Source organism: Aulonocara sp. 'chitande type north' Nkhata Bay, linkage group LG16 (genome assembly GCF_057382095.1).
Source record: "Aulonocara sp. 'chitande type north' Nkhata Bay isolate Kocher_YH1m ecotype deep benthic linkage group LG16, A_spYH_male_GT1.1, whole genome shotgun sequence".
In the NCBI taxonomy this organism is placed as follows: domain Eukaryota; kingdom Metazoa; phylum Chordata; class Actinopteri; order Cichliformes; family Cichlidae; genus Aulonocara; species Aulonocara sp. 'chitande type north' Nkhata Bay.
The window spans coordinates 10,374,993-10,393,299 of NC_141359.1; the positions used below are offsets into that span (position 1 = coordinate 10,374,993).

Consider the following 18,307-nt stretch of genomic DNA (forward strand, 5'->3'; position numbering starts at 1 on the left):
ATCACCCTAGGGACCATTCTCAGCCACGCCATAAAAAGACCATATATCCATATTTTATTCCACTTTAAATTAGCCAACCTTGTAAAACTACTTCTCCCTGAAATATTCATGTAAAGTTTTAATTATATTTTCGTTGTTTTCACCCTTCAAATCCCAGTGTTATTACATGAGCGCCCTGTGTTATAAGCCCCAAAAACCAAAAAACGAAACTAAATATTTCCACAAAAAACCAGTTGAAGTAATATGTGATTGTCATTATAAGTAGGCCTTTAGATGGACCAAAGATTGGCACCAACATACATTTTGACCTGCCATTATTTTTTTTGCATTTTTTTTGCAATTTAAAAATTAAAACTTCAAGGCCCTGAGTCTTCATTGACATCCAAGAAAAGAAGAAAAAATAAAATCATATGATGATAATTTGGGGTTGAAAAATAGCGTTTATAATGGAAGTCAATGGGCAGAAAATGGTCCCCAGGGTGATGGGTGTGGGGATTTCTGCTGCTCAGCCATTTTAGGCTGATTTAAGGAATTCACACTGGAATATTAACATTGACAGGTAAAAACTATCCTGTGGCAAGTTTGGTTATATTCCACTGAACACAGTGGAAATGGCAGCCATTTAACACATAGCAGTGGCACAAAAAGGTCCCAAGAAGGCAGGAAGGTTAAATACACCAACAAAGACAACATACTGTATGGCTGAAAGGCACAAAAAACTATGTTTGGTTGAAAGTGTTAATGTGACAGACTGTAACACAACATAACACACTTCAGTTACTGTGAAAGGAGCAGCCTGGCATGATCTTAGCTCTTGTTTCTACCTTTGAGATCTCTCAGAAGATGAAATAAGCAGCTGCAGAAGCAGCTTAATTAACACTGTAGTTCAATTGGTGATTCATGTGTGCGAATGCTTGTATTTCTCTCTTTGGTAGATTGGTGACCTGTGGATAGATTTCTCATAGAATTCTCATCCTATGAAAGCTGTGATTGACTCTGGATAAGTATGCATGCATGGATAGCTGGTTTTGACTACAAGATATTCCCTAACATGACGAACAAGTGATGTTTGGGAGATATTGTATACCAGTAGTATAGATTATTGTTTCTGTTAATAGTCTCAGAGACCTCAATTATTATAGTTTTATTCAATGATTTAAAAAAAAGTCTTCTGTGGTTTCTTGTTTTTGTTATTGGTGGTTTGTTATTAGCCTAAGCGACACCTCTCTGTGTTAGGAATTGACTGACAGGTTAGTGCAGATAACAGTAATTAGTGCTGAATAATAATAATAAAAAAAGGTGTCATCAAAACAAGCTAACAAACAAGCACACTCAGAAAAATAAAATGAACTAAACTACGACATTAAATGACTATTATGGATGATGTTTCACATGTCACACCCACCGTTAGCAGTCAGGGTCACTAAGGGCAGCAGGGTTAACAGAAAAAATAAACAGCCGTTAAAAGCATTGCTCATTTTATGTCACAGCAGGTAGAGATTTACACACAGGTGAGAAAAAAAAACTTTTATGCACACACCGACTTAAAATAACAAATTATTTTTGTAGTGACTGACTTATCTTTCAAATATTTTAAAGACTAAAAAATACATTAAAAGTGCTTCATGTAATCACACTGGTTTGTAAAACTTTAGGCATTACTGAGAAATATCCAAGTTACAAACAACTCTGCAATAAATGTACATATAATATATAAACCATTAAATAAGCACATGTTTAATAATAACAACCATGATTCCTCACGTGGTCTGATGCAGGTATGAACCTGTAAAGGCTGACACCACCATTGTTCCCTCTGTTTACTGTAGAAAGAGAAATAAATTGTTAAATGCAACCAATGTATTAGAGTCTTAAGCTAAAATCATGGAGCCAAACTGCAAAGATATATTCTTTCTGACATTATTATAAGCTAACTTTACCTAACAGTGTTAAGGCTTTGCCATCAGTTAAATGTGCAGAATAAAAGTGATGTAGCCCTTTAAAGTTACTTAGAATTATATTATAAATGTTTTCTTACTCTCATAATGTCAGATCTATAAACTAACCGCTTCCTCTGGCTGCGGCCTGTAAGTTCGTCACATCTTCACAGTATGTGAGTGCGTCTCACCTCTTCAGCATGCTGGCCGAGGGAATCAGACCAGCGCAGGATGTAGCACATGGCAGTTTCCTGGCTTGCCACCACTGTCCATCTGACTGGTCAACCACCTGAAGAAGGTCTCCTCTGCTGAATGCCATTCCTGCATCTGGACATGGGATGGAAAAATCCTGCAGAGGGCAGTAGTCTACCATTGCCCTCATACATACCTGGAAGACAGACAGATAAACTTTGTTTTATTGCAGATTAAAAAATAAATTAATCAAAAAGTGAAACATTCACAGATGTACTGAGGGAAATCATGTTTTTAAACCTGGAACACCAGCCTGGAAAATAACAATCAGTGAATCATGTCAGTAATTGTACAGGGATTTTCCTGCTCATAAGTAAGTTTAATGTCAACAAAATGTGCTTTTAATAAAGTGATACTGGAGGTAAAGTGATAAAGTGTGTGTTTCTTACTGGTGTCTGGCTGAGGATGGCCTGAGATGGATTTGGAATGATTTTAAACAGGATAGTGCCTTGGGAATTGGCCTGACAGGGAAAGTCATACACAAGAAGTATACATGGTGAGAATTATTTTTAATAATCAAATGTACACGCTTTCACCAAGCATGTTGTCATACTATCATTTATACATATTATTAATACTATAAAGCTTGTGTTTAACATTTTCGTTTTCTTTTTTTTTCTTTTCTTTTCTTTTTTTTTTTTTTTTTTACTTTAAATGGCTTTTGAATGAGGTGGTAAAAACTGCCTTTAATATTTCTAAAATGTATACAATAGCATTGATAATAGTATTTTCTTTTAAATAATGTTTTTCTTATTTTTAGCAGATGCTGATAGCATACCAGTATATGGATGACCTGTTCTGGTTCCAGGCCCACCACTGGGTTTCCATTTACCTCCACTAATAGGTCTCCAGGATGTAGAAGTCCTGATACAGGCAAAAACCCATATTTATTAAGACATATTATTGCTAGGCGTGATGTTTTCATCTCTCACACACAGACATAAGCAAAAATGCACATGCAACACACACACACACACACACACACACACACACACACACACACACACACACACACACACACACACACACACATTTTCATATCTTAGTGAGGACATCTCATTGACATACTGCTTTCTTTAACCCTCAGCCTAAACCTAACCATAACCTAATTGTAACCCTGACACTAAAACCACATTCACCTTCAAACTCGGACGGACATTTTGTTATAAGCGACTGTATAAGTATAGTGGCATGTCAATTTTCTGTCCTCACAAAGCTGTCTAAACATGTAACACACACACACACACACACACACACACACACACACACACACACACTTAAAATACTTGTATACCACTGCGGTCAGCCAATCCTCCATGAATCACCCGGGCAATAGAGATATCTCCCGTCGCCTCATCCTTTCTTATAGTTGCACCCTAACAGATAGAGAGTTGTTCAAAATTTAACAACAAAGTAAAAAGCAAGCAAAAATAGTGACAAGAGACCTTAAGGCAAAGGCAAAATGTTTTCTAAGATTAGCAAATGGAAAATTTTGACTAAATTAATTTTTAAAAGTACACGATTTTAAAAGTAAATAATAAATACTTTGTTTAAACACATTTTCTCTTCATGAGATCCTCATTAAAAAATCAGCAAATTAAGTAAAAGCTCTTCTTGTACGCCAGTTATTATTATTATTTTTTTTATAAGGCCTTCCATTTTTGTGCCATTTTGTGAGGAATATCAATATACACACTAACATAATACACCCAGCAGCTGAACATACATTCAACTCAAAGCCACACAGTTTAGTGCTGGTGGTAGATCAAAGTTAAATAGATAACTAAAGGGTTTTTTTCTTTATATTTTAATGCTTGGGCATTTGATATTAACTCATTTTGCATTACATCAAAATATCATGGGGACTCTAAAGGTAAACACTATCAACACAATACCATGTCCACTACAGGCCATTGCTAGAAGCAAACTGGTAGCAAGGGCTCATGAAAATTAAGGATAACTTTAGTAGTCCTGCAAATTTGCTACCATAGTTTTGGGAAATGAAAATGCTAAATTATTTTAAAAAATGCCAATTACATAAGCTCCAACCAGGCGCTAAAACAGTGCTCATGAAAATTAATTTTGATGTTTCTATATGTGGAATAATGTAAAACTTCTTAGGTGTTTCCACAGGGTTTTATTGCTGTATTTGATGTGCAATAGATACCACGTAAATATACAAACAATAAGTCAAGATGAATGCAGTTCGACATGTACAAAATAATCCATAACAAATATTATTAAAAATAAATTTAACCCTAAACACTTTCCTCCTTTTTTGCTCAATGTATATATTCAGACCATCATAGTCAAGAACCCAAAATAATAAATCAGAGCTGATGAAAAAAATGAAAGCTGTCATACTTTTTAAGAATAGTTGGACTAGATGACGAAAATAAGACAGAAAGAAATTGCTTTGTACCTTTATATTGTTTGCTTTTGTTCCTTTGAGTGATTGTTTGAAAAATCGAAAAAGTCTTCAAATTAAAAAAAAAAAGTCCATATGTTGTTGTAGCTGATATTTCTTTTTAGACTAAAACATTAGGTATTTTTGTCACTGTCACAGTTTTTCCAGTACAAATGCTGGAAAGAGATGAAAAGGTTTGTTTTTAGTCTAGTTACTCTTTCTTCTTCTTCTTCTTTGTTTTTAAGCAGCCTGTACTCTTACAGTCTTGTTGGTCCTCCAGAGGAGCTCTTGAAATGGTTCCAGTGTTGAACCTCACTTGTCCATTATTACCACCCCTACCTGCCCTCTGAGGAGCTGCCACCATCCTTTTGGATCCACCATTAATTTGTGTTGGACTCCTAGATGTTGTAAAGTCATCTGCACAAGAACTTGTGGATGAAGAAGAGGAGAAAGTAGTGGAAGAAGATGGTGAGAGTGGGCCTGGGTATGGTATTGGAGATTTGCGGACAAGTTTTGGAGATAATGAGGAGACCCTTGGAGGAGGTGAGGGTGGATATTGTTGTGTCTTTGTCTGTGAAGGAGATGACTCGAGGTGTTTTTTGGTTACGATTAGCCCCTGAAGCTTGTCCACCACCTCGGCAAGCAGGTTAAGTGCCTGGGCGTTCTCTTCCACGCTGTCTGTGATCATCTCTGATGCTGCCACCATCCTCTCACCAAGTTGGCGTACATCCTGACTATTGTGTTCAATACTGCTGGCCACCATCTGAACAGTGGACCTAAGCTCTTCCACACTGCACTGTTTCTTGAGTTCAGCAGGCTGATTATGGTGTCTTGATTGCTGCTGCTGCACATTTTGTTTACGTTTTGATATGTTCTGGCATTCATTGTGACGAGGAGCTGTAGCGTAGTGGAACATTAATGGATGATTTAAAGACTCTTCCTGATGTGTGTTATGAGGTCTGGTTTGAGTGGTTTGACAACCATCTCTTCTGGAGATAGTGCTGACCCCTTGTTCCTGAGTACTCCTTCTAGCTGCAGGACTAGAAGGAGCAGTGCGAGATCTAAGAGGGTTCATGCCACGACAAGAGGAGGTCCTTCCAGGTGTGGGGATATTTTTTGACTGTCCTCCTGTAGAATTTTTTTTGTACAACACAGGAGAGTTGGGAAGGCTAAAACTGTAAGCTGGGATTGGAGGAGGTGGGTATGCGTAGTCATCACTGCTTTCTCTGGTTGAAGCACCATCTTTCCCATTGGGTTTGAGTTCCTCTGAAAATGAACCACCAAATAAATTTGCAGTTCAAGAGAACAGAAAGACATTAGCAAACTATGTCTGAAAAGAAATGTAATGGCAGGAAAGCCCAAAAGACTTATAGACTGCCAGATGATGGCAGGTTCATGAAGAAATGAACACTTAGTTGCACTGAGGAATGACACCAAGATAGATGAAGTGGTTGTTGCCTTTCATTGCCATTGCTAGACATATGAAAATATTTGCCCAGAAAGTACCAAATACTAGAATGATTAGATACAAGAAAGAATGAATCCTCGATTATGATTAGTGAAGGTACTGATGGATGGCCTGCGTTTCTATGATATGTTGCCATTGTTTTTTATATTTGATGGCTTAAATACAGACAAAGAATGATCAAATGAAAATGGTCAGATGATTGGTGATTGTATGGACTGTCATCATCTGTTCTTCCTCCTCTTACCAGTGCAGGTAGCAGGGTTCAAAACAGAGGGAGCTGACTGATTGAGTCCTTTGTTCCCAAGTTTTACAGTTGGTGAACACAAATAGCAACTTCCTGTGGATTCATAGCGAGGGAGAAAGGGGTGGGACCTGCCGTCTTTATGAACAAGGGGAAGCTTTGCTTCACTTTCGGGCACTCTGAGCTCCTCCCCTGACTGAGCTCTTCTTGCAGGGATGAGGCGTTCCAATGTAAAGCGGTGCAGGCTGCTCCAGCGGCTGTGAATTTCTCCTACACTCCTTCTACACTCTTCTCCACTCTTAATGAATGAAAGATGAGAAACTTTGAGTTTTTAGGGTTTATTAGAACATTTTAAAGTTAACATAATGTAATTTATATTTAAGCAATTTAAGACTTAACTACTTTATGACTAATCTGAGGGCACCTTGCAAGGCTACCTTCAGATTTGTCATCGAATCTATGAAGTCAACAAGCCATCTTGTTGACTTCATAGATTCTGTTTAACAAAAGTGATCATTTCTGCATCCCTATCTTACAGGAATATATTACTAATTTGTTTGGTTTGTTTGAAAATGTAATCACTCTCTGGATTGTGCTTATAAGCAATGTTTTTTGTCATTTTTCTTTCAGAGAGTTTTGGACGACATAGATATTGAGACTAATAACGCCATGTAAATAGAAAGCTAAGCTACCTTAGCTTATCTAAAACAAAAAACAAGGACAAAAAATGACAAAAACACATTTGTGTATATTTATAGGTTTCTATAGCTGACACGAACGAAACTGTATTTCTGAGCAAAAGTTTACATTTATGAGGAAAATGCTTATGTCTTACCAGAGGCTGGTTGTTCTTTACAAGACACACAATCCTCATTGCCTCCTCATCCTCTGGTATTTCATCAGGCAGAGGGGGTAAGACAGGCTCATAGTCTGACTGTGCAACACTGTCATGAGATGACAAGAGAGCCTGATATACAGAGAGATAGATAATCAGTAATGGGTAACCAGAAACTTCAAATATAAGTTATAAGTTAACCTCTGGGTGGTCTTGGGTCGATTTGTGCCATTTTTCATTGTTCGTATACACGCCATTTGCACTGTGTTGAACGGAATATAGCCAACTTTTCCAAAAAAAAGTCTGGTTACATATATTTCAAAATTCCAGTCTGGCTCCCTTAAATTAGCTTCAGTGGCTGAGCTACAGATAAACTTACACTATTGGTCCTAGTGGTCGATTTGTGCCCCATTGAAACCCATTATAAACGCTATTTCCCATTCCACGGTCATTACAACCAAATAATGGGCCATCTTCCGAATGTTGGTGGTACTCGGGAGTCCGGGCCTTGGAATTGTATCTTTTGGGAAATATTTGATTTCTTTGTTTTTTGGGGCTAAAAAAACAGTGCGGCCATGTGACGAAACCGGGATATAAAGGGTTAAAATCCGCGAAATGTAATTAAAACTTGATATGAATATTTCAAGGAGAAGTAGGTCTAAAAGATTGGCTAATTTAACCCTTGTGTGGTGTTCGTATTTTTGTTACTCAGCCAGTGTTCATGGGTCTGGTGGACCCGCTAGAGTTTTGGCTTTCCAAATTAACACTATCAAACAATTTTATGTTAAATTACTCAACAGATGTTTACTTCATCCCAATTACAAGACATATGAACAGCAAACATGGTTAATTTTTTCCCTTTACCTTTGTTAGATCACATTTATGAATTAATGTGCTTCTCGTTTTTCTTTTATATAAAATGTTATAAATAAATCAGTTATAATCAAGTGGAGTGAGTGGAAAGACACAACACATTTACACGTGAAAAAATAATTAATTGTTTAATTTTTCTTTTGAAAAAAACTGAACACGGGTCTCACAGACCCGAACACCATACAAGGGTTAAAGTGGAAAAAAATATTAATATATAGATATTTTATGGCACTTTTCATGGCGTGGTCGATTTGTGGCTCTAAGCCCAATAGTGTATGCATTTTTCTAGGACCCCCCAGAGGTTAAGAAAGGCATGCCATGATGAACATGGATTCTAAAATGAATCTATAAAACGAATCTATATATATATATTAGGGGTGCAACGATATTCGTATCGATATTGAACCGTTCGATACAGTGCTTTCGGTTCGGTACGCATATGTATCGAACAATACAACATTTGTAATTTATTTTATCAATTTTCCTTCTGACGATGCTGTCTGTGTTGAGCGCTCAGTGAATCTGTGTTCGACTACTCCGCCTAGGCTGCACTGTCGAGCGCAGATCGCATAGTCAGAAGGAAGAGAGCAGGGCAAGCTAGCGAGACAGAAGTTAAGCTCTACTTGCAACAGGCAAATTGAACCTCATTCAGATCTGGCGTTTGGAATTATTTTGGTTTTCATGTGACGTATGACCCTGAAGGTAAGCGAGTCATGGACTAAAGTAAAACAGTATGTTGGATGTGCCATGCAATGCTCAATTACATTGGTGTGAACTAGTGTGTTAGCGCAGTTAGCTCGTTAACGTGTTTGCCGTCTAGCCCCATGCACTGAGCGATCGGCGGTAGCTCGTTAACGGAGATTTGCCGTGTTGTGGCGTTAAGGTCATTTCAACGAGATTAACCTGAAAGCACTAGTGGGAACACAACGAATATGACTGCACATTTACACCGACATCATCCTAGTGCAAAGACAAAAACAACAAGCATGCTACTAACTTTAGCCGAGTCATTTAGACAGCTGTTAGCACATGATTCTCCTTATGCTGCTGAGAATATAGCCCAGAAGAAGCGGATAGTATAGCTTTTATTTTGGAAAGAGCCATTTCTCTGTAATAAACTCTCTTTTCCAAAGATGAGTGATTCCTCAATCAGATACAGGGCTTGCAATATCGCTAGCCCGACGTCCCGGAGCTAGCGATTTTTTCAGTCGGGCTACCAAAATCTATCTCTTCCCTGCCCGTCGGGCTATTGTAGGATATATATATGTCAATGCTTTTGCATTCTTTCAGAAATGTAGCTGGGTAATTATGTCATTGGCATCGGTGAGTCACTGTCAATATGTGACATTGAAGTTGCGTTTGAATTTGCGCTTGTTTTTTTGCTTTCACTTTGCAATCGTGCGAACTGTGTATAGAGAGCGACAGCACTGATCTGTGAGTGATGATAATTTGTGCACCAATTCCTCTGACATCGTCTTATTAATCGTTAGCTTACTATGCAAACATGACAAGTGAAATCTCCCGCAGCTTAAACATGTGAGAGGTTGATCGCGCAGAGAATCGCTGAGCTTATGTGAGTGAGCGTGTAAAAGCATTTCAGTTCTGCTGAGCCAAATAAGACAGGTCAGGGTGAAGAAGTGACAGCCAAAGAAAAGCTTACCACAAAACGGAGAAGTTATGACAAATCAGACTATAAGGCAAAAAGAAAGTGCAGCTTTATGGTTTCATGGACAAAAGAATTTCTGTGGCTGCAATATGATGAGCTAAATAACCAGGGCTGCACATAAGTGGTCCGCAGGTGCGCATTCGCTGTCAAAATAAAAAACACGCACAAGGGTTAGGGTTAAATTTGAAAACTGTACTTTTGAGTTAAAATATATATTTATAATTTTAATAAATGACAAATTAAAAATGCATGAACATTTTTTTGTATCGAAAAAATATCGAACCGTGACACCAAAGTATCGAACCGAACCGTGAATTTTGTGTATCGTTGCACCCCTAATATATATATATATATATATATATATATATATATTAGGGGTGCAACAATACTCGTATCGATATTGAACCGTTCGATACAGTGCTTTCGGTTCGGTACGCATATGTATCGAACAATACAAAATTTTTTATTTATTTTATCAACTTTTCTTCTGACGATGCTGTCTGTGTTGAGCGCTCAGTGGATCTGCACTCAGCAGTGCAGCCTAGGCGGAGTAGTCGAACGCAGATTCACTGAGCCCAGGGCAAGCTCGCGAGACACAAGTTAAGCTCTCATTGCAACATAGCAAATTTAACCTCCCCCACCCTCATTCAGGCGGCTAGAGTGATGCTCCAGTGGCAGTTAATGTTGTTTGGGTCGGAAGGGAACGGTAAGTGACGGAAGTGATGTTGTAGGTGACGTCAGACGCCGGAGATTTTGGCGGAGAAAAAGCAAATGGTAGCAAATGGTAGCATAGAGTTTAACAAAGGTTTCCCAAGCTTCAGTATTACCAAATATACTAATCAATTGTCATATAACTAACAACATCTGTGTTATCATCTCTAACACCCTGGAGGACAACGGGGAGAGTTTAGACGCTCTCCAAGATTACATCGACCGCTGTTTTCAAGATTTAGTAATGCATAAGGCCCAGAGTGCATCTTCCCCGGCCAAAATCGAGACGCCGTCATCGAAGAGAAGTCGCCAGGCAGACTCCCCCGGTACAACATCGCCTGCCGGCAAAGACATCGCAGAAATCCTGGAGTCAATCGACAAGCGATTGTCCAGTTTCGATGCGAGGCTGTCCCTGGTGGAGATTTTACACCGGGAATTTAAATCTCTGAGAGAATCCCTGGAATTCAGCCAGCAGCAGGTGGAAACGCTTGCCGCTGAAAATGCCACGCTACGGGAGTCGGTTAAATCCCTCACCGATAACGTGACCCAGCTAAACATTGAAAATAAAAAAATAAAAGAGTCCGTTATCGATCTACAAGCCCGTAGCATGAGAGATAATCTTGTGTTTTCTGGTATTCCAGAAACTGCCGGAGAGGACGCAGAGGCAACGGTGAAAAACTTCATTAAAATCCACCTGAAGCTGCCGGAGGACACCGTAAAGAACATCGACTTCGATAGAGTACATCGCTTGGGGGGCGCGCGGTCGCGGACCGGGAGACCACGGCCTATTGTGGCCAAATTCAGTCAATTCAAACAGAAGGAACAGGTGAAGAGTCGCGGCAGAGAGCTGAAAGGAACGGACTTCAGCGTGAACGACCAGTTCCCCAAAGAGATCCTGGAACGACGCAAGGTCCTGTTCCCAGTTCGACGTAGCTTCATCCAGAAAGGCTCCCGTGCTGTCATCGCCGTGGACCGGCTCTACGTGGACGGACAGCTTTACCGCGACCTCGGCACCACACCGTGGTTATATTAACTGCACTCCAGATAAGAACCCGCTACACTCTTTTCTTATTCATTCACACTCTCTCCTTTAACATGAGTTTAAGCTAGTAATATCAATATGATGTCATAGCAGATATAACACCGTCACCCTCCGTCATTGCTTTAATTGGAATGTTTCAGTTTCGTTTCTTTTTTTTTGTTGTCGCTCACAGTTCATGTGGTTTCTTTCTTTCTCTTGTCTTTCACTGCTGTGGTCACCTACTTCCCCACTCACCTACAAACAACACCCTCTATTTCTCCATATTTTCACAACACGATCACGCAAACACATCAGCTCAACGGCAGCACATTCACAACAGCCTCACAGCACGCACAGACTTGCAGGACACATAAGCAAGCCACGCTTGTTCATATTAGTGAATATTCACACACATAGTCAGACTTATGGAGTCTCTCACCACACTTCTTTTTCTCTTTCTATTTACAAACAAGGGATGTTTCCATATTCTCTCCACCTGTCTAAACGAAACACCCAGCATACATCATTAAACATACACGCACAATTAAGGGCATGCTGAGGTTTGTCACATGGAATGTAAATGGAGCTGGCACCAGAGGAAAGAGGTTAAAAATATTTAACCAGCTTAAAAAACTACAGGCAGATGTTGTTTTATTACAAGAAACTCACAAACCTGTCACAGGTTTAAATGAACTTAAAACACCTGAGTTTCCTAACGTGTTTGCAGCCGGTTATAATTCTAGACAACGGGGAGTAGCAATTTTAATACATAAAAATGTTAATTTTACAGTACTCGATACAGTTATAGATCCAGAGGGTAGATTTCTAATTATTAAACTATCAATATTGAACAAAAAACTATGTATTGTTAGTATATATGGTCCAAATGTTGATGAACCCTCATTCTTCCACGGTTTTTTTAGTGCACTCTCTGAACACCTTGATTGCACACTCATTCTTGGCGGTGACCTCAACCTTGGACTAAATGAAGAAATGGATAGGCTCAACACAACAGGAACTCAGCGTAATTGGCAGTCCACAAATATAATCAAACAGTATATGAATGACTTTGGTCTTTGCGATGCATGGCGCTCTCTTCACCCCACCAGTAAGGAATATACTTTTTTCTCGCATGTTCATCACTCTTACTCTCGTCTGGATTATTTTTTGGTCAGCAGCTCACTGCTGTGTGACATTTCAGACACTGAGATTCATCCTATAGCTGTCAGCGATCATGCTCCTGTATCTTTAACACTAATGCACAAGAATAATACTACGCCAAGTAAAAACTGGAGATTTAATATATCACTACTTAAAGATGAAGACTTTATTAAATACTTTAAAAAGGAATGGACTTCATATTTAGACTTTAATGACACTCCCGGAATATCTGCTTCTGTTCTATGGGAAGCAGGGAAAGCTGTGATGAGAGGTAAAATAATTTCTTTCTCATCACACAAAAAGAAAGAAGAAAACAAAAATATTCAGGAATTAGAAAAAAACATCAAATCACTAGAAGAAGCCTACGCGTCCCACCAAGATCAGGAAACATTGAACAAAATATGCAAAACAAAACTAGAATTAAATGAAACTATTAATAAAAAAACACAATTCCTTATACAAAGACTTCGCTTGCAGAATTTTGAACACAGTAACAAATCAGGTCGATTTCTAGCTAACCAGCTAAAAATAAATAAAGAAAAAATAACTATATGTGCTGCTAAAGATTTATCGGGGAACACAATATATGATCCTGGAAGAATAAACAACATTTTTAGGGATTTCTATGAAACTTTATACTCACCACAAATAAACCCATCTAAAAATGAAATTGATCTGTTTCTTGACAACGTAACTCTTCCAAAATTACTAGACAGTCAAGCAATGGAACTGGATTCGCCACTGACGCCAAGTGAACTCCAGGAAGCCCTGATAAGTATGCCCAATAATAAGGCTCCAGGTCCAGACGGCTTCCCTGCAGAATTCTACAAAGAATTCTGGACAATTTTGGCACCAGTATTCCACAGCATGTTGCAGGAAATCGAGGAAAAGGGCAGACTACCACCAAATATGAATTCTGCCAACATTAGTCTCCTGCTAAAACCAGGCAAAGACCCTTTATTTCCCTCAAGCTATCGTCCAATTTCTCTTTTAAATGTAGACCTTAAAATAATCTGCAAAGCTCTCTCAAAGAGATTAGAGAAAATGACCCCCCTCTTAATTTATCCTGACCAAACTGGTTTCATAAAAGGTCGGCACTCCTCAACAAACACTCGTAGATTACTTAATTTAATAGACTACTCATACGATAAAAACATCGAAACCATAATATTATCTCTAGATGCAGAAAAAGCATTTGACAGAGTTAATTGGAAATTTTTATTCGCAACTTTACACAAATTTGGTTTTGGAAACTCTTTCATAAACTGGATAAGAATATTATACAATTCCCCAACGGCTCGTATCAGAACAAATGACCAGACATCCTCCAGCTTCTGTCTCCTGAGGGGCACCAGACAGGGATGCCCACTCTCCCCTTCACTTTTTGCAATTTTTATCGAACCTCTAGCAGCAGCATTTAGACAGGCTACAACAATTAAGGGCATAAAATGTAAGAACATAGAACATAAAATCAGTCTCTATGCGGATGATGTGTTGCTTTTTCTGCAAAACACACAAACCAACCTCTCTGAGGTAATTACTTTAATAAACTGGTTTTCAAGAGTTTCAGATTATTCAATTAACTGGCCAAAATCTACAGTTCTCCCCATTAACTGCTCCTTCCATAATTCTTCCTCTGCCCCACTGCAATCCGGAAATATTAAATATTTAGGTATTAATGTCTCTCCTAAGCTTTCAGACTTAACTAAACTAAACCACATCCCACTTCTAAAGAAAGTAGAAGGCGATCTGACTAGATGGAAATCTTTACCCATATCACTCATGGGAAGGGTCGCCACTATAAAAATGATGATCTTGCCAAAAATAAATTACTTATTTTTGATGATCCCTAACAAACCATCACAAGATTGGTTCAGATCTCTGGATTCATATATTTCCAAATTCCTTTGGAAAGATAAACCCCCGCGTATTAGCTTAAAAACGCTACAAAGAACCAAGGATAGAGGAGGATTAGATCTGCCTAATTTTCACCAATACTTCTTAGCCAACAGGCTTCAGTTCATCTCAGAATGGTTAAAACATACCTTCTTAGTTGAGCCCTGGCTAGATGTTGAACAGGCACTATGCAAGGATCTAGAGATTTCAGACCTACCATTTATTAGCTCAAACATCAAAAGACATGAATGCTTTAAAAGTATCAACATCAGCTTTTCTCTAACAGCATGGTGGGAGTTTCTAAAAATAACGGAGTCTTCATTAATCCCATGCAAACGTACACCTATCTGGAATAACCCTGACATATTACAAAACAATAATATGATTAATTTCCCAGAATGGAGTTGTAAAGGAATTAAATACTTAGAACATATATTAGAGGGAACAGAATTTATTCCATTTGACAGACTAGTTGAACAATATGGGATCAACAAGACAAGGTTTTTAGAATATCAACAAATTAAATCCATAGTAAAAAAGAAATTTAACCTCAGTCAAGTTGAATTACAAACACCACTAAGTGCGGCACATTTTCTTACTCTTAAATCCCCCAAATTATTATCTAAAATATACAGAACACTTTCTAAATTAGATGAATCAATATCCCTTCCTACTGCAAAGTGGGAAGCAGATTTATCAGTCAACCTAGACCAAAACTTCTGGTCTCAGATTTGCTTAAAAACTTTTAAATTAATTAAAAATCCCAGTCTGCAATTAATACAATACAAAATACTTCATAGAGTGCACTATACAGGTCATCGGATGTTCAAGATGGGCTTTACATCTTCCAACAACTGCTCACACTGTCAAGGCAATACACCAGACAATTACATCCACGCTCTTTGGTTCTGTCCACCAGTGCAAAAGTTTTGGCGCGAGATATGTGAAGACTTATCAAAGTGTCTGAAATGTAACATTCCAACTTCCCCCTTAGTGTGTCTACTGGGCAGCTTAGATAATGTCACTTCAGAAAAGAATATAGCCCATATGATCTTCACTGCCCTATGCATAGCCAAGAAAACAGTCCTCATGAACTGGAAAAATAAAAATAATCTTAATTCTAACCAATATAGAAATTATCTATTAGATTACATTAGTCTTGACACAGCCTCTGCCACCACATTAGATCAATTGCTCTGGGCCCCTTTTATCAGCTCCATCACCTAGTGGGGGTGGGGGGTCATAGTTTGGTCCCGCCTTCACTGTTGTGATTGGTGAGGGGGTAGGGACAGGCTTAGGGCGTCGGGGGGTTCCCCGGAGGCATCTTCCTTGGGGGGCTCAACCCGGGGTAGCGGTCACGTCCGGTTGGGGGCTCTGTTGGCTCTCAGGTGACTGTTTCCTCGCGGCTGCGTGCAGCGGGGCTAGGGGAGGGTCTGTGCTGACGGACGTGGGTTACTGACCTGGCAACCTGGCTGCCCCTGGGTGGGTCCGGGATGGGCGTGAGGTTCTGGGGGCGCTCCGTCTCTGGGCTGGGGCCCGGGCCGGGCCTCGGGGGCTTGGGTCCTGGTTGGTGTGTTGCCGGGGTTGTAGGCAGGTGGGTGCATGGGGGCCCGGCCCTGGAGCAGGGTGCCGCCGGTGCGTCGAGCCGCCTGGGGGGCTCTTCAACTGGTGGGGGGGATGGTCACATCTTGCAGGAGCTTTCTTCTCTTCAGGAACTCTCTGCAGGAGGGGGAGATACAGGAGAGGTGGAGGAAGATCTCAGCCTGGGCGTTTACCGTCTTATGTAGTCTGGAAGATGTGTGGATGGTGGGGTGGGTGCAGTTTTCTCTGTGGTGGGGTTGGGTGGACTGTCCAGGGCTCTGTGGAGCCGGGGGGCGCTACTGCACTGGGCCCCGGTCTGATGGGCCTGGGCCCCCCTTCCCTGGCGGGTCGCGGAGGGTGGGAGTGCCTACTGGGGTCAGCGGGGGAGCTGGCCCCAGGGAGGGGTTACCTGCCCCTCCCTTCCTTCCCTCCCCATCTCCAGCTGCCTCCCTCTTCCCGCTCCTCCACAACCACCCACACATGCAGGGCCTTGGAGTGGGGGTATGTCACCAGGGTGCAGAGGAGGCTACCCCCCCCCCCCCCCCCCCCCTGTCCCCTTCTGGCTGCCTCTGCCTCAATTTTATCCCACAACTTAGACATTCACATTATTCACACTCTCATTACACATACATATAGGATCTTGGGGGTGGGCACAATCACGGAGTCCAAATTACCATCAGGGTGTATACCTCACCCCTGACGTCGTTGCCCACCTCTCAATTTTAAATACACTTAGTCATTGAGGGCTAGCAGGAGGGACTATGCGCTTACCTGCTGCTCCTTGGCAGGTAGCTCCATGCCCTCCTGGGTTTTAATTGCACCTTAGAACACATATGCATCAACACTACAATGAGCGGGTGGAGGGAGGTTTGGAGTCTTCTCCCACCCCCATTCTCTGCGGCCTGCTGGAGCGGGAGGGCTAGTAGGAGGAGTTGGCCGTCCGACTGCGGTCTGGGGTGTGGGGCCTCCCTGCTGCTGCGGAGTCGGGGTGGTCTGCCTCTCCCCACCGCAGGGAAAAGGGTAACACCACCTGGGTCTGGGTGCAATTCCCCCCTCCAGGGGCAAGGGTACCTAGACCCGGTTTGTAGAGTACGCTTGGGGAGTGTGATTGTGTGTACAGCGTCTCTTTATGTCTGTCTCCACGTTGGTTGAGTGTGGAGTGAGTGCATATGAGAGCATGAGGGTGGGAATGGATGTTTGTGTCTGTGTGTGCCTGTATGTCTGTGTCTATATGTCAGGTTGGGTATCAGACGCCACCTCTCTGGGGACACCTCAGGCCCTCCAAGGTTTGGAGGCCTATCTCCACCCACCACCACTTCCCCTGCCGGTGGCGGACTCCCTCAGGTGTCGGTGTGTTGGTGGTTCTTTGTGTCTGGGGGTGGGCGTCCGGGTACACACCGGCTCACTCCTTGGCGGCCGCTTGTCGGGGCCTGGGGCCTGGGGCTCGCTCGGGCCCCTTTGGAGGTGGGGTGCCCCCGGCCTCTCGGCCTGGGGCTCGGTCACTCAGGCACAGCTGGGGGCCGGCGGAGCTCACGGGCGCGTCACTGCAACTCCCCCTGACTTCTGCTCCGCGGCTGCTGGGCGAGCCCTCATCTGGGACTCTCCTCAGCTCTTACTGGAACAGTGGCGCGGCTGCCCCTCTGTTGGTCTTCCATGGTCTCTTGTGTTCTGGGGGCCTCTGGATGTCTGGAGTTTTGATCTCCTCCATACCCGCTTCACACCCTGGAGGACGGGGCTGTGGCCCCCCCACACTCCCTAGCAGATCATTACATGGAGAAACCTTTGGAATGCAAGCATGCTGATCCACACAGGTATGCACACATGGGTATTCACAGACGCGGACTAAAGCTTTCTTGGCTGCTGCCTCAAAGCACACTGTGCGCTGTCTATCTTGCGTGCTGCACAATATCGTTTATTATTTAGTAAATATTGATATCTATGACTAGCTAGTTTATTGTGATGGTGCTTTGTTTTCTCTATTATTATGTTGCTCTTTGTTGTTTGCTGTCTCCTCTGTTTGTTTTTTTTGTTTGTTTTTATTTCTTTTTTCCATACAGGTGACCCAGGAGTTCTTTTTTTTTTTTCTCTCTCTTCCCCCCCCTTCTCACCGTCTCTTCTCCCCTTTGGTTTTCTTTCTTTCTCTCCCCCTCTTTCTCTCATTCATTCCCCCTGTCCTATTTATTAAAAAAAAAAAAAAAAAAGACAAAGGATGAACTGAAGCTCTGCCATCACGTAATGTCGCATACTGCTGTTTCTGA

General features: G+C 41.3%; 1 protein-coding gene across 5 annotated transcripts in view; it reads right to left on the reverse strand.

The window, feature by feature from the left end:
- Positions 1–18,307, reverse strand: part of LOC147311000 (MAGUK p55 subfamily member 4-like) — a 34,047-nt gene that overhangs the window by 9,651 nt on the left and 6,089 nt on the right. For 2 of the 5 annotated variants that reach the window (XM_086266065.1, XM_086266067.1), the window contains exons 6-12: positions 7,141–7,272; positions 3,484–3,565; positions 2,968–3,053; positions 2,579–2,650; positions 2,129–2,325; positions 1,765–1,823; positions 1,406–1,423 (exon numbers count right to left, since the gene is read on the reverse strand). In XM_086266065.1, the coding sequence (XP_086122191.1) occupies positions 1,406–1,423; positions 1,765–1,823; positions 2,129–2,325; positions 2,579–2,650; positions 2,968–3,053; positions 3,484–3,565; positions 7,141–7,272 (646 nt within the window). Of the gene's footprint in view, positions 1–1,405; positions 1,424–1,764; positions 1,824–2,128; positions 2,326–2,578; positions 2,651–2,967; positions 3,054–3,130; positions 5,863–6,308; positions 6,604–7,140; positions 7,273–18,307 lie in introns of those variants that run through there. The other 3 variants (XR_015125312.1, XR_015125311.1, XM_086266066.1) reach the window with 3 other exon arrangements.